We start from the raw sequence: 22,667 nt of genomic DNA on the forward strand, positions 1-22,667 counted from the left end.
GTTAGGTTAAGAATATCTTGAGAGATACTCAACGGGATAGTGATCAGTCTTTTTCTCGATCTCGTTGAGACATGACTGAAAAAGTAGTTGTGTTTGTTTTAGTATCGATTTAAATTTAGTCTTTTTCTCGATCTAGTTGAGACATGACTGAAAAAGTAGTTGTGTTTATTTTAGTATCGATTTGAATTCAACGTTTTTTTATGCGCTTAGTTAAAGATTATATGTTTTTAGTATTAGATTTAGAGTTAAGTATTTGAATGAGACCGAAAGTATGAAAGGGTTTGAATTAGATTGGTTATTTATTTTCTTTGAGTTTGATAATGACAGTAAGCAAAATTGACCTTTTTATATCTCGTCAAAGTTTGAATTGATGGAGAGATAAAAGTAACAAATGAACTACACCTTCCTCTAATTTCATCGGTAATCGAGATACAGTTTGTAACGAGAATTGTAGCAAAATTGATAAGCTAACAAAGGGGTGAAAAAAGGATTGAAGGGCAAACCGAAAGCATGCAAGGAGAGTATAGAGAGAGTATAACCATTCATATTTGATGCACGTGTGAGTATACGAGTCTATTTTATTTTTACTAAATGTATTACAAATTGCTTGAACGACACTTCATTATTGTGTGTTCATAATCTTAGATGGTCGCACTCTTGCTCTTCCTCCTAGACAGGGAGGATGAATAATATTTAGGTTTGATGTTATTGCAAGGTCGTGGACAAGGAAGCTAAGAAGATTAAGAATGACATGGCTGAAGATGTTAAATCGAGAACAACACGAAGATGAAGAAGAGTTCATAAAAGGAGGAAATTAACAAACATTACAACAAAACGTCTTAGGTTGGCTATCTAATATACAGAAAGTTGTTCGTTTCCTTTCGTTTGTAATTTATTTTTACCTCGTACCACTATGTGCAACATAGATAAAATTTATAGATGTGACAAGATTCTTTTGTCCGAGCAAAGGTGATCACAAAGATTGTCGAGTTGACAATGTGACGGTTTGACCGACGAGGGTGGTTCATAGGAGGGTCCGATTGAGGGGCGGAGAGATGGAGACAAGCAAATGATCCACCTTCATCCCAACTCGTTAGAGAACTGGCCAATGTGCACCATGCCCTAGTCCAAAACCTAAACTTTATTAAGCTAAAATTTGATATAAGCCGAGTTCGTGTTCTATGACTGACACACGTCTAAAGAACCAGCTCCTTGCTCTTTTCTTCGCTACAATTTCCGACTTCGTCATTCGACCAGACACACACAAACACACTGATGCAGGACCATCCATTTCTAGTTCATGTTCCATTTTCAAAATTTTAACACAGGAAGTCATTGATAATTGCTTCACAAAGGCTTTTGGGAATCTAAACGATCATATAGCCCAAATGAATTAAGCTTTTGATGAAACAAAGAAACATATTGTGACTAAACTACACATATTACATAAACCACAGGGAGACTGAGAATGCAAAAGGAAACTAAAACAGTGTTACAAAGATACATTAACTTATCAAAATATAAAAGGCAAAGCAGTCATCAAACAGAAATGAGTGGACTCAAAACTATGCTTACAGATTGTCCAGAATGCAAAACACAGTTTCCAAGCAACACTGTACAAGAAGATTTCAGGAATTCAGACACCAAAACAGATAGCATTTCACTTTGGTGCTACTCCTGCAACAACATCTCTTCTAATTTAAAGAACTAAGGCATTCAGGGAGTTTAGAAACTTGCCTGTGCGTTACGACGCATTACCTAGCCGTGAAGCCACTGTTACCATAAGCTGGAGGGACAGCGGCCAAACCAGGGCAATCCCTGGCCCAATGCCCAGTTTGATGGCATTTGAAGCATTCCCCAGAGACACCACCACCGGAAGGGCCAGAAGATCGATTTGAATACATTCCCCCTCCAATGGGATGCGTAGGAGCACTTGTTATACTCGGGCAGTTCATCGAGCTGTGACCAGAGCCCCCGCAGCTGTTGCAGTACGTGTGTGAATTATGCACCATGGATGGAGAAGGCCTAGAACTGCTGTATTGGTTCTCATACTGAACACCTAGGTTTGGTGTACCATATTCTCTGCTGCTAACATTGCTAATGTTTCGACTGGGTGACACGAACTGTCCACCACCAACATTCCCGGCACCACGAAGTCCGAGATCATGTATGGTGCTTTCTGTCTTTGGGGTAACAGAACTGGCGTTCTCTGCCCTGAGCTTTTCCATTAAGTCTAGAAGAAATCGGGACTCAGTCGAAAAATTAATGCTTTCTGCTTTCACCACTGTTGACCTTACTCTCTGTTCATCACTAAAAGTCTCTTCCTTTATTTTCAGCTTCATGATAAATTTTGTAAAAAGAACCTTACGGATGATTTCTGCAAATTTCTCATCATCTTGCTCTTCGTATTTCAAATAATACAATCTTTTTGCAGGTACGCCCATGATTTCCTCACCACCTTCTTGAAATGCAGTTACCCAAGTTAAACCAGTATGATCCTGTATTTGCAGCTGGAGTATGTATCTGTAATCACATTCGTCAACAGACTGATCACACCGGTCACATCTCCATTTTCCATCTCCATTATTTGTAACCTTTTTGCTGCATTGTCGGTCCCCGATCATGATAGGACATGCTGTGTAACAGAAGTTGTCTACCTTAATAAATGAAACGGTTGCACTAACAGTAATCCAATCAGGCTTCTCAGAGGTTCCTAACCTCTCATCTTTTATTTGAGATATGGTCTTACGGACATCTGTCCTGCCTATGCTAGAAACTTCCCTCGATATAGACACAGACGGAGTACTCCTCCCTTCCTTCTCAAACCACTCTCTCAGCGTACGAGCCTCAGGAAAATCTGGCTCTACAGACAGCTGACTTGATGAAATGGTTCCCACTGCCTTCCCATTGAAGTCACTCACCCTACCAGATTTCACAGCCAGGACTGGGAACATCCCTGAGTCGCACATATTTTGCAATCGTTGCCCTTCTGCTTGACAAAAGTTTCCCCAAAGGGTCAATTCAACACTTCGCCCAGACATATCTTTCAACTGAAGGGTTCTCTTCTGAGTCTCGATACCATTTTTTCTCATTATAGAAGTTGAAGGATTAATGGAGGTAACAACACCAATTAAATCTACAACACTGTTGTTGTCCATGCCTTCAATCTCACTAATCTGATGGAAATGGAACTGCTGTTGGGGGATTGATTGGTCATCCTCAAAGCAAGGTTGGATTGTTGATGTGCTCTCAAGAAATATTTCAAAGTCATTTTTGAGATGGTTAAAGTTCTTTTGAGCAGGTTTCAAGCTTCCTTTAGAAATGAAGTAAACTTTACCGGGTTCAATCTGGTTGTAAAACTGGTCAGCTACCATGTTGAAACACGTAACTCGTATTTCTCCACGGTGTGCATCAAGTAGATCAAATGAAAACACTTTCCCATCTCCACGAGGATTATTGTAGTGTCTAAGTTCTCCTTTTGAAGTAACTCGAGCCTTTATTGTCCACCTTCCTTGGTAAGGGTTCAGAGCAGTAATAGGCATTATCCTTGGGGGAGCTTCGTTTTTTGCTACTGGACCTCTGTTGCTGTACATTGAAGGTGGCTGCTGATATGTTGGCTGAGGACAAGCATAAGCATTTAGAGGTGGCCTTGGATTATCTGATCCATTGTTGTGATATGCCATTTTCTGATCACCATATGACCCACTTAAAGAAGATGACCCGTTAAACCTTGTTCCAGGATCTGTCTTATTAGGGTAAAGAGGAGGTGCGATTGACGCAGTGTATCTTCCAGATTCCGGAGTGTTTGAATAAGCTCCCACATGCGATGCATGTGATTGATTCACTTTAGGCAGTTCAGAAGATGCACTAGATACATTCATTTTACCAGCTATTCCACTACTGGGTGAAGTCGCCACAGAGGATTGGGGGTTTCCACTAAATGCACCTGTTACTGATCTCGTTGCTGGTACAGGTTCGCCAATAAATTCGCACATTTCCACTACCACATCCAACTCAATGACAATTATAATCCTGCGATCAATTGAAATTGACATGTCATAAAGAGCATATAAAATAACTCCCCCCAACCCCAGGAAAAAAAAAAACAACAAATAAAGAAGGAAAGATAAAAATCAAGTAAAATAAAGAAGAGCAAGATAGCATCAATACTACGCAAAAGAGAGAATTTTTTACATGCAATAAATTATCTCTTCAAAGGCAGGGTCGATAGATCTAAAAGAGGAAGCAGTAAAATGACTGTGATGCGTGCAACCTATTGTAAAACACATCAATAAACAACCTGTAAGGCCGTTCACATCAATAAACAGCCTTTAAAGACTTAAGATTAGGAATGTTCGTGGAACTCTGAGGCAAACTGTACACTAATTATTCAACACAATTAGACATCAACAAACAACAAGAGGATAAATCAGAATGCCTCATTGCCTTTATTAACTCACTCACTAGCACATGCGCATATGCACACTCATGCACAAAATAACATGATAAAGGGCTAAAAGGACTATGACAGTCAAAGGCTAGCGGAGAAACACATGTAAAGCTGAACGGAGCAATCATAGCTAATTGCACAAGCATGAAACAACAAAGAGGTCAATATGGAAGATCAGTTCATTGCCAGGAAACTTAAAACAAGTTTAAGTGATTTTTTAGCATAACGCCAATACCCAAGAAACAAAAAAATAACAATAACCTTTAGAGAGCAATTGGTACAAGTCATTGGAGGATTATTTTTCAAGAAATAAAATGTGTCATGGACAACTATTTTCAGTCCAATACATGAAAATAGGCCAATAGATCATCAAAGTACCATCATATCCATTATATTTTAAAACAATATTAAGATAAATGACCCGACAACCCCACCCAACCCAAACCAACCAAAATTACGTTGTAAGGTTGTGCTGAGTTCATCATCATCTAACTAGACTCAATCAAGTTAGAAGCTTAAAATAGAAACGTAGATTTTCTTTCAAAATGGAAGTAGGGAGTTAATTGTGAAGGTTGGAAAAAATAGTCATATGATACTAATGGAAAACATGCAATATTGTTGATCTACTTGCAAAATTCATAGCAGGTTCATAAAGAGGCACTCGATCTACTGTGGTTAAATTCAAGATGATGAAGAAGGGTCATTGCTCAAGCAAGAAAATGGATTGGGAATAAAGTTTTGTGAAGACAAGTGACCGCTCCATTCCTTGCTTAACGTTTTACATCCCGTGTTTTCCTTGCAAAGTTAAGGAAGATCTTGATCAGTGATACCGTTGAAACTCATGGAAGGCTATTCAATAAATTATCCTTTCATTATCTTGTCTCGATGGTTGTTCTCCGAAATTAAACAAATAACTCACAAGGGTAACTATTTTGGATGGTAACGAGTCGAAACTCCTAAAAAAGAAATCAAATTCTTCATCTGGCGCCTACCTTTAGCATTCGACATCAATTCCAAACTATATTCTGTCCAAAGCAAACAAATATCGAAATCAACTGGTTCAGTTCAAATGAAGACTTACAAGCGTTCTTGAACGGGATTACAGACATATTGCTTCAGTTGAACTATGGAACCTTTCTGCAACTTCCCAGACTTCACCAATCCATTCAGCTGAGTCCCCAACATTCCTTGCTGGTAATGTGTTCCATCAGAAAGCAACAATCTGTACCTCTCACTACCCGATTGTTGCGCAGTGTTAACCAATTTCAAGTCAATTACTTGCACAACCGGCTGGAACGTCTCTGCAGTCGATTCCCTCTTGCATATCATCATCACTGCTCCTTCCGTCAGCTTAAACTGCGCCATTGACGCTGCCATTTCAAGAAATGGTAACGCAAATCGAACACCCTAACGAAGAATTTGTGCGTCCTCAGAAGATGAAACTTCAATTCAAATGCAAATGAAACTGAATCCGAGAATGTGGAATCGAATCGACGAATAATGGGGAGAATGAGGGAGAATCAGTTTCAGAAATTTAAAACCCTAAAAATAAGGTGGGAAGCGCCATGAATTTGCGAGGGAAACCGCGAATTCTAGTATTGGTGTGAAGAAGGGCTTTGCCTTTTTATTACAATTACAATTGTATCCCTCCGGCTTCCACAACACGCATCTCCATCATGATTCCACGTGTCACATTGCCACGTCGTTAAAAAATTTATTTATAAATATAAAAACATAACGTATAAATATAAATTAAATAAAAAATAATATTTATACCCTATTTCTCGAGTATGAACTTTGGCATATCACTCGCTCGAGATGTTAAAAATTTGAAATCTCGTTAAACTAAATAAAAAAAATTAAGTTAGAGATGTGCACGGGACAGAGCGAGGATGAGGTCCCCATCCTAGACACCCTTTGCGGAGGTCCGAACCCTACGAGTAAAGGGAGGAGGAAAGAGGCCCTGGCGAACCGTCATAATTAATGAACAAGTGTAAGTTTCACTGCCCGACAGTATGGAGTACTGACCACACCGAGGAACAGTCCCTGAAGCGAAGGACGGGAACGAGCAGATTCTTCGAATATATATATATTTTTTAATAGATTATTCAAGTCTTCACATAATTCGGTATCTGTCCTCCCTTCATACTTCTTCAATTTGGGGAATTGGGCATTGACGGGGATAAATAATATAATCTCGTTCTCGACCCATTTATCTAACTAAAAAAATGTTCTTCACTTCCTATTCTATTCTCGGTCTAAATGGGAAATCTACACTTCTTTCGAGGTGGACCCCACAAGTTAAATGGACATCTTTAGATCCAAGACTATGAGCCATGTCGAGTAAGTGCTAAACGGAAAAGCAACGTCAAACTGAGCTCGGGTTAGGTTACATACGTTTAGTGGGAGTATGTTGAACATATTTACCGTGCTTAATTGTTTTGAATCCTATATCGAGTTGCACATGGGATTTTTTTCGTCTCAGTAGTCGGTATGCTCCTCAACTCGACTTCAAAGCCTTCACGAGTGCGGTTTGCATCGTTGGGTAATTTGGGCCTCTTCGCTAGCATTGACACTTTCCCATAAACTTAATAATCAATGTCTAATATGAAGTTCCATGTGCAATTTTGGAACGAGTGAAGGAAGTGATTCCTTATAACAAGCAAAGATCGTGATTCCTGTAAGTAACACTAGAACAAACGCTCGAGATCGGCTTGTAGTCGTTCATTCCTCAAATTTGGAACAAACTCATTCATAACACATACAAAGAATGGTCGAACCATTTGTTCCAACAAGAAACACAAACGAAGACGCATAAAAGTCGTTCAAAATATGGATTTTTGTTATTAGCCGTCGGATTTGGGTGTTGTCCAAACGACACTTCGAGGAGATGTGGCGGTGTTCGTCAAACGACAACACGATGACAAAAGTCAAACATCGTCATGAAATTAACAATAGACCATTTATAATCATTTATAATTATTTTTGAGACGTAATGACATTAAAGTTGAGCTTTTTTATTTTTTATTTATTATTAATTATTATTATTATTTGTTAGCTAATTTATTTAATTATAGAAAATATTCCTAAATTATTATTATTATTTTTTCAATAAAATCCATAAATTTTTAAAAGTTAAAAAAATATTTTTGAGTCGAAAAATATTAAAATTTTAATTCAATAATATATTAAAAAGTTTTAAAAAATAATAATATCATAAAATTTAAGTTTTTTTAAAATGCAAATTTATTAAAACATATTCTATTTAATACAAACACAATATTTTCTACCCGATTTTAGATTATTTGTACGTTAAATTTGGTAATTTAGATCATTTAAATAATTAATAATAAATTTTAATATTTTATTTAAAATAGATAATTTTAAAAGAATAAAATTAAAAAAAAAAGTAAAAAATTAAATAATTATTAAAGTCTATTAATTTTTTTTTTCAATATTTAAATTTAAAAGAAAAGCTTATGGTCCGAAAGGTTAAGAGGCCACGTGGCTTTGGGTACACTATAAATACCTTATAATATTCCAACACAAACAGAAAGTAAAAAAAAAAAAAAAAGAAAAAAAGAAAGTCGATCGTTTCGTCTCTCCACAGGAAAATAAAATTTCTTCTATCCCTCTGGTCAAAGGGACTCCGATCACCGGATAGATGTTTCCGGTGGCCGGAGATTTCGTCTCCTCAAATCCTTGAACTTCGTGCTGCTCATCACCGAAATCAGAGTGATTATCCTGCAATTTCAGTATTCTAATGGATTCTGAGGACGATGAGGTCTCTACGTCTGAGAGGACGACGAAGAGGGGTTATCTAGCTGTAACTATGCGATGGTGTGCCGTGCTTTTGATTCCAGTAGTTTCATTCTTTCTTGTGACTGTATCTTTGAGTTTAGTTGCTGTTTTTGTCGCCAATTCGTCAATTACTAGTCCAATTTCTTTGCGTTCTCAGTGCAAGATTGTTTCCAGCAGTAAGTTTTTTTTTTTCTTATGCACCTTCTCTTTGAGTTCGTTCCGAAATCGAGTTTTATATTTTTGGTTTTATAAGTGATAAAGACGCGCTGCTGAATACTGAGTTTGAGACTATCTGATATTGAAATTGTAGGTTCAATCATCTATGTGTTTATAGTCCCAGGATGATTTGTAACTGTAACAAGGCTGATCTAGTTATCTTCATGTGGACCTAGTGACTACGAATAGAATAATCCTTTCTTTTGTAAACAACGATCTCGTTACTGTGTTTGCGGATGGAGTAATATGTGTATAAACTTAGCTTAGAATTGACTCCATTTTCTGGATAGGCTAAAAACTAAGTGAGATATCAATGGCCACATATCAGGTACGACAGTATTATGAAAGCACTTCATTCTCTTCTTGATTAGGGAAACTATTAGAAATTGCTCAGAGTTAAGAATTTTGGTTCATTATAAATTGGGGGTTTAAGTGCCATCAGCTCCCATTTGTTAGTATTTCGATTAATGCTAAACCCTGTACCCAATGCTTTCTTTTCTGAGTGATTTTTTCTTTTTGCAGGTGTGGACCTTAGGTCATCCAAGGTTTGTGAACTTGGACTACTGAATTATAAAGCCAAGAATGTTTTCTACCCATATGAAAGAAATAAGTTTAGATGCCGATATGATTACTATTGGGCTTCAGTGTTCAAGGTTAAAAATTACAATGATTTATTCTCAACTATGTTTCTCTTTGGCATTTCCCCCTCAATATGCTTCTTAATACTTATCTTATACCATTGGCCCAGTGGCTATCACGTATTGATATCTTCAGACATCATAAGATAACATGAAATTCTAACAGTGTTGAAGAATTTGTTTTTCTTTTCATGCTCACGTTCAGATTAGTTTTATCTTCAGAATCAGCTGTAGCTCCTTTGTTCTTTTTGTAATTACACATCTTTATTGCATCAATGGCATTTGGAGGGGAATATTTATTATTCACCTGGCTCTTTCCTCATGATATCATCATCTATTGAGTATCTTAAAACAATCAATGGGAGTTTGTTTTTTCATCAATATCTGAAATGCAGTTTTACATGTTTTATACTGTGGCATCTCTGTTTGTTTATTTATTTGTACCTACTCATCAATTGTTCTGATAGATTTTTATGTATGGTTTGCCTTGATACTTTCTTCTTGAATTCAAGAGTGACCTCTGCCTTACATCTTATTTTGCAATATTTATTGTTCAATAATATGCAATCTTTTCCTTTAGCGACTTTTAAAATAACCCTTTTTGGGCAACTATGAAGTATTTACACTAACGTGGTACATAGATATGACACAACAATAACATAGTTACATATCATTTTAAAAAATTAAAACATGGACACCACAAAGATACATGCAATACATATAATTTTCTAAAAATATTTTTAATACACAGACACGTATTATTTCTTTATTGATTCTCAACTATCCAAGGTGACTTACTTCTTGGAAAATACCCATTTTCTCTATGGGAGGGAGGATGAGTTTTTATTTAGTGTTTGTACTTAGTGGGATCCTGATTTACTTTTGTTTGTGTATAACATTCCTGTCTTTGGTAGCAAGAACCTTGAGAAAACTAAAATATTTTCTGTTGGAAAAAGTTGATGAGGGAGGGGTGCTCACCGTATTAGCTAGAAGGTAGCGTCGTGGTCAATTGATCAAGAAGGGTTGGGTCTAAGTAACTTTAGATTACATAATGAGGCACTGCTAGCTAAATGGTTATGGCAATTTTCTATGGAATCAAACTCTCGTGGTGTATTCTCAGTATCAATGTGGCCCTTGTGCTTTCAATTGGGCGGGTCAAAAGCTTAAAGGCATTTCCAGAAATCTAAGGAATCTACCTCTTTGGGCTTTCCCTCCTTTCTAAATTCGTTAATTGTCTTGTTGGGGAAGGCTCAAGTAACTTTTTCTTGGATGATTATTGGGTGGGTGATAGACCCCTCCATCTTGTGTTCCTTCGCCTTTATCATCAGTCGTCCTAGTTGTGCCTTATATCTTTTATCATTTCATCCATGGCCTCTTCTTCCTCTTTCAACTTTGGCTTTTGTTGGCCCTAGTCTTATAGAAAGGCTACAAATGTTGCTACTTTAATTTCTTTGTTCGATAATATCCTTATTCGGCCTAGGAGTCGGGATATTCCTTGTTGGCTGATCCTTCATAAGAGTTCTCCTGTAGTTCTTTCTTTAACCACTCGTGGAATTGTTGCCCCTTCACCCCCGTTTATTCTCCTCATTTCGGAAGTTTAATATGCCAAAGAAGGTTGAATTCTTTTTGTGGAGGTCTTACATGGGTGTTAATACTATGGATTGGATTCTAAAGCATTCCTCCTTCTTTTGAGGCTACAATGGTGTCTTCTTTTGAGGAAGGTGTCTGAGGACGTAAGCCATTTGCTTTAGAGTTGTCAAGTTGGAATCTTATAAAGAAATTGAGGACCTTCAAAACTTCTTTCTAAGTTGTTTGGTTTTTGTGGCTGTCAAGGTGAGAACGATTTAGTCTGGAAGCTGAAGAGTTCTGGGAAGCCTATCAGTGAAGGTCAATTTTCTGACTATTGGTGTGCTGCTTTAAACTTCTCTCTGTATAAGACAATCTAGAAGGATCATTACTTGATCCCTTTTCCCCTTTACATTGTTGTTCTTTTGGGTGAGTAATAGCTTATGGGGATCTTAATACTGGTGATAGAGTCCTGTGTAGAAATCCTGGTTTGACTTTATGCCTTAACTAGTGCAAGCTGTTTAAAAGGGCTATTGAATTGGTGGGTTCCTCTTCTTAAGATGCCCATACTCTTAATGTTTGGTGGAGGCTGGTCACTTTTGGGATCAATACGATCCTTTCATGTTCTACTTGTTAATCCGAGATCCATTACTTTGCCATCAAAACCTAAATCAGAAGATAAAAGTGTTGGTCACTTTTGGGATCAATACGATCCTTTCATGTTCTACTTGTTAATCCGAGATCCATTACTTTGCCATCAAAACCTAAATCAGAAGATAAAAGTGTTGGTTGAATGCAGGTAAAACAGTTTTTTGGGTTTGTGAGTTTCGGATAGAAAGAAATTGGAAATGTAGAATTTTCCAAGGTGTTTATAGGCAGTAAATTTGGGATATTATTATCTTGGTCCCTTCTTCTTGGAGCACTCTTTCCAATTCCTTTTGTAATAATTAGCCAATTGGAGAGTCTTTTTGTAACTTAAGGATTCCTTGGGTCTTCCCTTTTGTAAGTTCATTTATTCAATAAATTCTTTGTTTCTTAGAAACTAAAAAAAAAAAAAAAAAAAAAGAAGAGAAAAAATCTCTCTGATTGCATGATAGTTACCTAAAAGTGTTCTTTTTTTGTTACTAATTCAATTCTTCACACATATTCTCCATACCCAAATCACTGAATAGGATAGGTAAAGAAAAGAAAAGAAAAAATCTCCTAACGTGTTAGTTACTAAAAAGTGTTTATTTTTTTTGTTGCTAATTCAATTCTTCATACGTATCCTCCATGCCCAAATTATGTGATATTATAGGTAAAGTATGTCAATGAAAAGTTCGAAGTAAAATTGGAAAGGGACATCAATGAGAGATGGTTCGAATGGACTACATAAAATTTTAAGTTCGATGCAAGCAAGATTAGGATGGTGTTATTTGTTGCATTCATTTTTTGGAGGCTTGTGATTCAAAATTTTGAGTGCTTTCATGTTGCAGCTCTCATATTTTGACACACTCATATTGAACACCTCTAAAATTGTTTCTAAATTACTGTTTATAATTGAAAGTTCACGCACAAACATATTCATGTAATTTTTTATAATACTTTCTATTACCCATGATTTTATGTATTTGTCCCCTACCCATCTTGATTTATGTCTCTTTCACAATTGTAGGTAGAAATGAAGGATCGTTTTTCTGGCAAGGCTCGGGTTGCTTTGGCAGAGGCTCCAAATGAGGCCCTTCCTCATAAATGCAGGCCTAATTTTGGTGCTGCATGGTTGGCTAAAGATAAATTCAAGGTGCACTAGCAATGGATCTCACCCATGATTGATTTTACTGCATAGATTTGAAGTCCTTAGATTATTCTGTTTACAAAGGACACAGATAAGGTATTCACCATCTTAACCAGTTTCTGTTTTATTTACTTCTAATACACTTCCTATGTTGTTCTTCGATTAGGTGAATGAAACATATGGCTGCTGGTACTCATCTGACATTTCCACAGTGAGCTTAGACTATGATGGCTTTTCCAGCTGTCAAGCTCAAGAACCTACAAAAGTTGAGATGATTAAAAGATACTATTTCCTGTAAGTTACTTTTTTACCAACTTTTTCCAATTGTGGCTTTGAATATGGAAGAGTTTGTTAATTTTGCAGGTAGTATTGACTTGTATTTCTTATATTTTTTTCATCGTTTGCATGGAATTCTTAGTCTTATAGGCAATATGTGTATTGCAGTCTGCCATTTTTGTCTTATCACGGTGTCATCTTGAATAGTTGGATGCAGTTGCATCTGTAAATATTTTTTTCTTTGCAAAAAAAAAAAAAAAAAAAAATCTACCAATACTGGTAAAGGAGCGAACAAGGGCTATGCTTGACCAGATAACGGGAAAGAATCTTCATTACTAGGCGGAGCTGGGCTCAAAAGATCTCTCAAGTTGACTTGCTAGAGAACCAAGATCAATCTCTATCATCTTTCGAAACAACATTAACCATTGAACTGGAAACCTTCTGCTTTGTTGCATCTTTTACTATGGTTTTCTCCTTCATGCATACTGGTTTTTAACTAGTGCTAATTACCCATTTCTTCCACATTGAAATCTTGATACATTTAGAAACACCCTGAAATGTGAATTCTTGCTCCTGCCTGAAGGTATGATCCATTGTTTTGTCAAGTATTACATAATCCAATTGCTGACGATGTTTTGTCATTGTATAGTCAACTTAAAGATTACCAATGTATTAATTCCACTTAATTGTATCTCATAAAACATCTTAGAGCTCCTCAAAAAAGTTCCGGATAGTTTAGTAGCCATTTGGTCTGGTACTAAACTGCTTGATTCAATAATCGATTATCATCGTTCTACTGGTTTACAGGTGCACGAAACTATTGCTATCTTGGTATTCCAGCAAGGAAAGAACTATATTTTGGAGGTGGGATATGTTGGCTGGACTTATGACGGGTTTCTCGACTTCATTGATCACCATTACTGTCTTAAGGGTCCTACAACCACTGATACCTTGGATGCTTAGGTACTTCACAACAAGGTTTTTTATCCACCTGAATCGTGCTTGTTTTCTGGTAGCATACTTCTCCTTTGTAGGTTGGTTAATTATCCAGTATGGAAAAAGGCTTAGCCTTCCTGAGATTTTCAATATTCTAAAAAGTAGGCTATGGTCCTCAGATTGATCAAATGAAAGTTTGGATCATTGAGTTTCAACATTTGAAACAATAGAAAGTAAATGTAGCCTTTTTTTTTGCAGTGGATCGGTACCAGATAACTGGTTTGTTAGAATCTATTAAATTTGGCTGTTTGTAGAAATATGTATGATGATATTAATGAGATAACGCTGTAACTTCTTATATGTGAAAATTTGACATGAGAAGAAGTGGATTTACATATGATTACAGAAGCTGTTCTCAAGTTTTCCGGACTTATCTGGGCTTGCTGTTATCGCTTCAAGGTACTTATCTCTTTCTAAAATGGAAAACATGGCTAACTATTTCCACTATCTTGATGTTTTTTTAGCCATTCTTCTTTATTAGAAGCATAATTTATATTGTAACTTCGATTAAGGACCTAGTTCTGATTATAGGGATTTGTTTTCAAGTTCATGAGCTAGTGTTAGCTTCTAATACGCATAATCCCAGGGAATGAAGTGTAAAGAAACAACATTTTCATACTCCGTTGTTTACGTGTACACCACAAAACTGTCTTGTCTTATTACATATAGATGTTGACTGACATTGTATTGTATTCTAAGTAGGTAGTTAGTTTGTGTAACCGCCCAAGTCTACTGTCAACAGATATTGTTTTCTTTGGGCTTACCTTTTCGGGTTTCTCGCTTAAGGTTTTTAAAACGCGTCTGTTAAGGAGAGGTTTCCACACCCTTATAATGAATGTTTCGTTCTCATCTCCAACCAATGTGGGATCTCACAATCTACCTTCTTTGGGGGTCCAATGTCCTCATTGGCATACTGCTCGGTGTCTAGTTTTGATACCATTTGTATAACAGCCTAAGCCCACCGCTAGCTAATATTATTCGCTTTGGCCCGTTACGCATTGCAATCAGCTTCACGGTTTTAAAATGCATATGTTAGGGAGAGGTCTTCACACCCTTATAAAGAATGTTTCGTTCCTCTCTCCAACCAACAACCAATGTGAGATCTCATAGAAACCAATTGGTTTGGTTAGGTTGAAAACCAAACCGACTATCACCTCGCTCAAAACCGTGCCCTCTAATCCTTTTACTATTTACCCGACTTTTATTAATCACTCAGCCACAATTGAACTTAACCAACAAAGCCAGCAGTTTTTCTTTTCTAAAATCATGGCCTCACCCCACTTAGAAACTGTTACATTTGTAGAATGATTTATATCAAAGTATGGGACTCAAACAATGTCAGTCTTCATTCAATATATGCCAAACAGAAAACATCGATCAAGAAAATACAACAGATTTTGAGCTTTACAGTATGCGAGCCGATTGAAACCAAATACACTCATCTGTCAGTACCTGTCCCTGGTTACTGAATATTTTGGACATTCATACATATATCTCAAGTAATACACAACCCATTAACAATCTGTTTGTGAACTTTCTGAGAGTTGCCGATAATTTGTGAACTCCCAAGACCAATAATGCAAACAATTGTTGGACCCTTTCTGAAGTTTTGGTTATGCAAATAATTGTTGGACCCTTTCTGAAGTTTTGGTTATGCCTTGACATAATTTGGGTGGAGGGTGTTGCAGTCCAATTAAGACAATAAAACTCTCACATTCTTCCAGTTTCTGAGAGAATCTTCTCAATCTCTTCAAGTAGGCATTCTTTTTCATTTGCTAAGTCCTCATTCTGCTTCTGAAGATCCTCTATCTGCTTAGTCTGCTCAGAATCCTTCCTGCATTCATTATCAAGAACTTGGTCCTTAGATCTTTGTAGTTAAGAAAAATCAAAAGCAAGAGATGAGAAATAAAGATATTATTAGTTAATACATCAGAAGTTCGTCTTCACCAAGTCTTGAAAAACCTAATTACAGCATACTTGACAGGAAAATAAAGATAAAACTTCATTCAAAATAAACGCTTTCAGCTCTAGTGTATGGATCTGAATTGTGCGGAGAAATGAAAAATTTTAAGTTAAACTACAAGTTTAGTCCTTAAACTTTTAAATATGTCGTGGACCTATGAACACAAAATTAAAAGCTTAGAGACCTATTAAACATTTTAAAAGTTAAACTTATCAGACATGAACTTAAAAGTTAAAAAGAGAATTGTAATTTGACAAAATTTATATCGTTTCAACGTAGACATGTTATTGTCCTAAAGCATGAGATCCTTTTTTTGCAAAAAATATTGAAAGCATGTTAATAAGAATAAAACACCTCTAATATTCTGTTGAATCCTAGTTAATATAATTGATGATGTTACCTATTCATAAAGGACAAATTGAGTTTTAGTGACCGCACTTCCTTCTCAAGATTGTCACACCGCTTCAGAACTGATTGCATATCTGATGGAATAGTTGGTGTCATATTCCTCTCCTTCGCCTCTGCCATTCTGCAATTACCAGTATTTGAGAATGAGTTGAGAGTTCAAATTTTCACACAAATACGATACAAACATAGAAAAGCTTGCTTCCTTTCGCCAAAATGATTACTAAACTAAATTTGCATCAAATCAATTACTAGAATTGAATTCTTGCAGTCATAGTTTATGCATTAAGAGATAAACTTCTATCATCATAAGCATGGGCAAATTTCATGTTCTAGTTTCATAATAATACCCAAATATGTGCATCATTTTGCCTAATTACCCTAACAATATTAATCACCAGTAGAAAGCCAGCAACAGAGATCTTTTACATACTTTCGTGATCGTTCCACCCGGCGTTTCTTTGTGGGATCTCCTTTGTCCACTGCGAGAATTTTATTGGTTAGCAAAATAATTTGGCTCCATTACTAATCGATTATGACTTCAGATTAGCAACTATATAATTAGAGTAATAAAGGTTAAACACCAAGATTTTTGCAAGTTAGTTGAGCCTAAAGAAGGTGATTGTACTATGGTGGCCTCTAGATGATACTAAATAGAAGTGTACATCAGTCATAGCAAAATAGATTTAATTTAAAGTGATTCATTAGGACTCCTTTGTTCATTGTATAACAGGAAATGCATAGATAGGTGTCATGATAATATTCTTAATATCATTCTAATTTGGTCAGATGTCCTGAAGGGACAGAAATAATAGGATATATCATTGTAGTTTAAACATAAGTACTCACCTGAAGCAGCTGATGTTACGGACCCGTAACGAATTACACTCCTCCTCTGCAATCAATGCCAACATAGACAGCAAAAGAAGGTTATTCTGACTATAAGCCTGTAGGGAAAACAGCTTAATTTGTAAAGGTTTCTACCATGCGGGAAAAAAGCGCACCTTTCTATCATCTTTTAAGTTGTCTATTATTCTTTCTCTGAAGTCTGCTGTCCCACTGGATGAAACTTGAAGTACATAAAGGCAAAGAAAGGGGGAAAAAAAAAAAAAAAACACTTGTTAATTGAAATAATAGAAACAAATGAAAATGTATATCTAGTATTCGAACAATGCTAACTGTAACGGCTCAAGCCCACCGCTAATAGATATTGTCCTCTTTGAGCTCTCTTTTGGCTTCTCCTCAAGGTTTTTTAAAACACGTCTCCTAAGGAGAGATTTCTACACCCTTATAAAAATGCTTCATTCTCCTTCCCAACCAATGTGGAATCTACCTTGACAGACTGAGAACTTCTACTTTATACAGCCTCTACAAATGCGGCTACAGTCTTGTTCATGCAAGGGGAGAAGATGATAATTGATGGATCTGTAAGTAAAACCTAAACTTAGGAAATTATCGATTCACGTTTCAAACATACATAGCTCCACTAGTTTTGAAGGAATTTTCTGAAGACGACCACAAATGGGGCAATGAATGATTATATGGCTATCAAAGATGTTGGCATTCAGAAATCAAGAACCTTCCTAACCACTGATACGAGCTAGAGAAAATCTAAAATCATCACTAAATATGCATCCATGGACAAGGCCAACGAGGTTAGAATTGAAATCAATGACGAAGAATAACACAACATTTATCATTGAACAGATTGGCTACCTTTAGATCGTGATGATCCATTTTCTAAACTCTGATTGCCTGCAACTTGTTTCCTTGAGCTTGCACCGTTGCTATGAGTTAGAGTTGAGTTGCTAAGACCATCACACGCCTCAAAACCGGATGAAACTACTGCTGCAGCAGCAGAAGATTCACTTTGAGGAGGTTCTTGAGAAACTCTACCTGACTGAATGGGATTTACAGGATATACGAAAGCATCGAAACTGAGCTCTGCTGATCCCTCAACCGTTTGTAAAATTCTATTATCCACGACTTGAACAGTAGAAAATTCCTCGAGACTGTTCGGTACTTGGTGTATATAACTATCACTGCTTCGATCGAAACTAAGGTTGCCAAAACGTGCATTTGAACTAACCTCCGGTGCCACTTTTTCAATCTGGTTATTTAGTTTCTTCCGTTCTAATGTGCCCTTTAGCATGTTTACAACAGAAGAAATTTTATCTACATCATACATGTTTGGTGCATTGAACATTGATGCCGATGAATTGGATGTGGATACAAATTGAACAGGCTGGTTTGGAATCTCACAAGTAGAAGGGTCAATGAAATTCTGTGAATTTGTGATATCTAGTTTCATCGCGTTGGCTCCATGCCCTGACAAGTCATGCATGGACTCTATACCGAATGAGCTTTGATTGCTTTGCATTGCAGCATACCTCCTCCTTGATACCCATTAATAAATAAAGCATTGAAAAACAGACGAGTATAAGTTCATCCACATAATTGACACTTTACAATAGAGATGACATATAAGATTATAGAAAATGAAAAGGCATCCCTCTGTAAAAGTTTTCAGTATCATCATGGTGGAAGATTAATCCGCAGTAGAATGATTACCTTAGCTCAGATGATCGACTTCTTGTCATAGGTTGAGAACTGTGGAACCATGCCTGTACAAAATAGTGAGATATTAAAAAGTTGTGATGGTTTATTAGCTTAAGTTTTGAAGAGAGGCACAAACCTTCGCAAGATAAAGGTTACTACCTTGCCCTTCACCATCAACAACATCCCTAGAAGTTCAAAATGTCAAACGAATAAATCTTCCAACAGACAAAAGAGGGGTGCCAAAACTTTTATGTTTCTTTCATCTTTTACAATGTAAGCTAATATTGACATGCTCAACAAATTTGAGGTACAAGCGAACTCCATTTAGAGAACAATATTACCAATAGCACAAGAGCTGTGGCTCAAAAAATTGAAGAGCAAACCTGAAAGTTTGTTGATTAGCTCCTGCGACATCATCAGCCACGGAGGCACTTTGTGGATGCAATATATCATTGCTTATTCTCTTTTGATGTTTTGCCACATACTGAGGACTAGACAGTTCAACAGACTCCGAGGCAATTCTGCAAAATAATAATAGTAATAACAACATTAAATAAGGTGGAAGTACTGATAATATTTGAATACATAGTTTTCACGGTAATGAAGGCCAAATCTCTGAGCAAAGAGACTCTTGTAAAACTTTAAAACTTTAGCCGTGAGATCCCACCTCGGTTGGGGAGTAGAACAAAGCATCCTTTATAAAGGTGTGGAAACCTCTCCCTAGTAAACGTGTTTTAAAAACTTTGAGGTTGCCTGGAAGGGTAAGCCCAAAGAAGACAATATCTGCTAGCGGTGGGTTTGGACCATTACAAATGGTAAATTAGAGTCAGACATCGGATCATGTGTCAGCAAGGAGGCTGAGCCTCGAAGGGGGTGGACACAAGGTGGTGTGCCAGCAAGGACGCTAGGCCCCGAAGGGGGGTGGACTTGGGGGTCCCACATCAATTGGAGAAAGAACAAGTGCTATCGAGGACGTTGGGCCCCGAAGGGGTGAATTGTGAGATCCCACGTCGGTTAGGGAGGAGAACAAAATATTCTTTATAAGAGTATGTAAACCTCCTAGCAGACGCGTTTTAAAAACCTTGAGGGGAAACCTGGAAGGGAAAGCCCAAAAAGAACCATATATGCTATAAGAAATTCGAGAATCTCAAGAAACCGCAATAAACATACTAACCTTCTTGATGTCTGTCGAGTGCGATAAGCCAGGCCTGATGAGTTGTTAACATTCTGTAAGAAGAAATAGATCAACAAAGTTATTCAACCAAGTTACCAGAATATGAACGATTTAATGCGACTCGAGAAAAAAGAATCCATCAAGTCTCCATAAAATAATAATCTGTCCAGATTTTGTCTACGTTATATCAGATGCATTTCCATTACACTAGGAAGTATGAACATGAAGTCACATCAAGAATCAATTGGATAATAGCTCATTTTGGCTTTTCTGATACATGAAACATCACAAATATGATCTTGGAAATCAAGAGTTTGATCATTCATGCCCACTAGAGTATCTGATATTGTCTAATTCCTTAAAGACGCAAAAAAGTGTAGGTGTTGAAAGATCTTAATCAGAGCTTAGAATATCTGCAAAATAGGGATGAAAAATCAAACAAGTGGTTGTAAACAGAGAAGTCCCATCTTGATGACAAATCTTTTCTGGTAAGAAAAATTCAGCTATAGGGTTATAAATTTTTCATGGCACGTTTACGGTCACGTTAATGCTGCGGACCGTTCCATTTTCGGGATCCTCCATGAATCTTGACTTCAAAATACTAGTGAACACCATAAAACATCCAGGGAATTAACCAAAATCTTATCATTTCCATTGCCAGTCAATTGAACCCAGTAAAGCTTGATGAACCTAACTATAATTTTCAGCAGTTCTTGAACAAATTTATGCTATATGCTTTATTTTATCCACAATTAAAACAAAGCCAAAAAGGTAATACAGCTTCTTGCCTCTCCATTTGTTAACCAGCTTTTGAAGAGTTCCTCACTATTTGTACGAAAGCTCTGAGAAAAATTCTTAAATCCCATCATCTCCATGGTTGGTGTAGACATTCCGATTGCATTTTCCACCCAAGATTTAAGAAATAGCTCCTCACTTGCGTTTCTATATAGTTCTGAAACGCCCCTTCCTTCCATCTTTATGATGATACTTGCTCCAATGTTTGGATCATTTCGAGACAGAAAGATGCCTAAATTCTACACATAATGCTAAAAAAACAATCATTTGCAGAGGCTATCCTTTGAAATTCCCCAAACTCCACAAGAATCAAAACTCTCAATTAGAGATAGGCTACTCTGTTTGCTGTTGAAAACTCCAAAACTTCTCTCAAAATCTTGTACATAATTTAAGAAATCATGATTCCCACCAAGATGTTTCAAACTCTTTCTATCCAGAAGAATATCAGTACTTGAAGCTTGAAATCAAAGATCACAAACTCAAAAAAGGCCAGAAATTATGATTGAACAGATCTCCATAACAGTGATAAGGACATAAAACTTCTCTAAGCCTGTCAAACCACAACCATTGACCGTCCAAGCAATATCACAACCAGCTAGGCCGGTAAGAACTTTAGAACTAACAACAAACGTAATCAAAAAGTGTGTATCTAGGGTTGCTGCAAAAATGATATAATATTGCTCATTCAAAATTCTCCAGCAAATTGTAGGCACAGAGATATGATTTAAAAAGAATTGAGGCATCTATTAATATTAGGTTTTGTTGAGGATTCCAATGTCATAATCTGTCGTTTTACATATATTATAACACGAAATTTCTTCCTTATTGGGCGCAGTTGTGATTGCAAAGCTATATCCAATATTTAAGTCCTCGATTAACAAGCAGAGTGGACTTATTCGATCAATACAACAAAATAAGCAAAAAGTGTGATGAAAAAATTGAGAAATCTTACGAGATAGAGCCAGATCGTGATGGCGACGTGAAAAGGACCAATAGCAAGTATCTCTATGAAGCCGTTGGAATGGCGCTTTCATGATATTGCGTACGCTGCTGGAGAAGGCCTTTTGAGGGCCAGAAAACAAGCCGACCTGTTCGATCAACGAACGAATTATGCGGTTTCTGATTCGGATTCTTCACATCATCCTTCGATTGAGGTTTTGTTGCTGAATTGTTTATAGAAAATTTCAACATCAGCCTTCTATAAACAATTCAGTTGATGAGTTGAAGCATGGCGGCAATAGAAACTTTGAATAAAAACGGCTAAAAATTATATATTTTTATAAAATATTCTTTCAAAATTACAATTCAAATAAAACTAAAATATTGATGAACAATTGACTTGTGATGATGACTAATTTATTTTTCACACCGGTAGTTTTGAAAATTTAAAAAAATCAGTAATATTGCAATTTTTTAATTTTTATTTTTTTTTAATAATTATAAATTGATCGTAAAACTTTTAATTATTAAGATTGTATCTAAATAATTATAAATGGTAAATAAATAAAAATATTTTTTTTTAACCATCCAACAACCCAATGGAGAGTTGGTTAAGAAAATTCTCGGGTTGGGTCAAAAAAAAATCCTTCAACCTAACCCAACCTAAACCATGTACACCCCTACCCTTAACCTCAACCTAACCCAACTTGGACCATGTACACCCTTACCTTAATTTCGACCTAACCCAACCTGGACCATGTACACCTCTACCCTAACCTCAACCTAACCCAACTTGTACCATGTACACCCTTATCCTAAACTACCCCTACCCTAACTCAACTTGGACCATGTACACCCTTATCCTGAACTAACGATACCCTAACCTCAACCTAACCCAACCCAACTTGGACCATGTACACCCTTATCCTGAACTAACGATACCCTAACCTCAACCTAACCCAACCCAACTTGGACCATGTACACCCCTACCCTAACCCAACCTGGACCATGTACACCCTTATCCTGGACTAACGATACCCTAACCTCTACCTAACCCAATCTGGATCATGTACACCCTTACCCTAAACATGTCATTACCAATTGGATGAAAAATC

The 22,667-nt window shown here is 36.7% G+C and overlaps 3 protein-coding genes across 5 annotated transcripts; 1 reads left to right on the plus strand and 2 right to left on the minus strand.

Moving 5' to 3' along the window:
- Window positions 1–1,405: 1,405 nt before the first annotated feature.
- Window positions 1,406–6,033, minus strand: LOC111448678 (replication protein A 70 kDa DNA-binding subunit A). Its single transcript, XM_023088366.1, has 2 exons — window positions 5,532–6,033; window positions 1,406–4,032 (listed from the first exon to the last, which is right to left on the minus strand). Exons 1-2 carry the CDS (start codon window positions 5,825–5,827, stop codon window positions 1,755–1,757), a joined length of 2,574 nt encoding a protein of 857 aa, XP_022944134.1. The 5' UTR covers window positions 5,828–6,033; the 3' UTR covers window positions 1,406–1,754.
- Window positions 6,034–8,009: 1,976 nt separating this feature from the next.
- Window positions 8,010–14,088, plus strand: LOC111450810. Its single transcript, XM_023091106.1, has 5 exons — window positions 8,010–8,427; window positions 8,990–9,120; window positions 12,326–12,451; window positions 12,612–12,739; window positions 13,529–14,088. The coding sequence occupies exons 1-5, from the start codon at window positions 8,214–8,216 to the stop codon at window positions 13,839–13,841; spliced, it is 912 nt and encodes a 303-aa protein (XP_022946874.1). The 5' UTR covers window positions 8,010–8,213; the 3' UTR covers window positions 13,842–14,088.
- A 953-nt stretch (window positions 14,089–15,041) lies between these two features.
- LOC111461994 lies at window positions 15,042–21,534 on the minus strand. 3 transcript variants are annotated; one of them, XM_023105740.1, is made up of 11 exons: window positions 20,607–21,530; window positions 19,819–19,871; window positions 19,028–19,165; window positions 18,781–18,829; window positions 18,657–18,709; window positions 17,802–18,481; window positions 17,090–17,154; window positions 16,935–16,977; window positions 16,519–16,567; window positions 16,081–16,209; window positions 15,042–15,551 (listed from the first exon to the last, which is right to left on the minus strand). In XM_023105740.1, the coding sequence occupies exons 1-11, from the start codon at window positions 20,790–20,792 to the stop codon at window positions 15,428–15,430; spliced, it is 1,569 nt and encodes a 522-aa protein (XP_022961508.1). In that variant the 5' UTR covers window positions 20,793–21,530; the 3' UTR covers window positions 15,042–15,427. The 3 variants fall into 3 exon arrangements, with proteins under 3 accessions (XP_022961508.1, XP_022961436.1, XP_022961578.1); XM_023105668.1 differs by having other exon boundaries at window positions 16,935–16,980; XM_023105810.1 differs by lacking the exons at window positions 15,042–15,551; window positions 16,519–16,567 and having other exon boundaries at window positions 16,095–16,209; window positions 16,935–16,980; window positions 20,607–21,534.
- Between the last annotated feature and the right edge of the window lie 1,133 nt (window positions 21,535–22,667).

The sequence above is a fragment of the Cucurbita moschata genome, unplaced genomic scaffold, assembly GCF_002738365.1.
Source record: "Cucurbita moschata cultivar Rifu unplaced genomic scaffold, Cmos_1.0 Cmo_Scf00001, whole genome shotgun sequence".
NCBI lineage: Eukaryota > Viridiplantae > Streptophyta > Magnoliopsida > Cucurbitales > Cucurbitaceae > Cucurbita > Cucurbita moschata.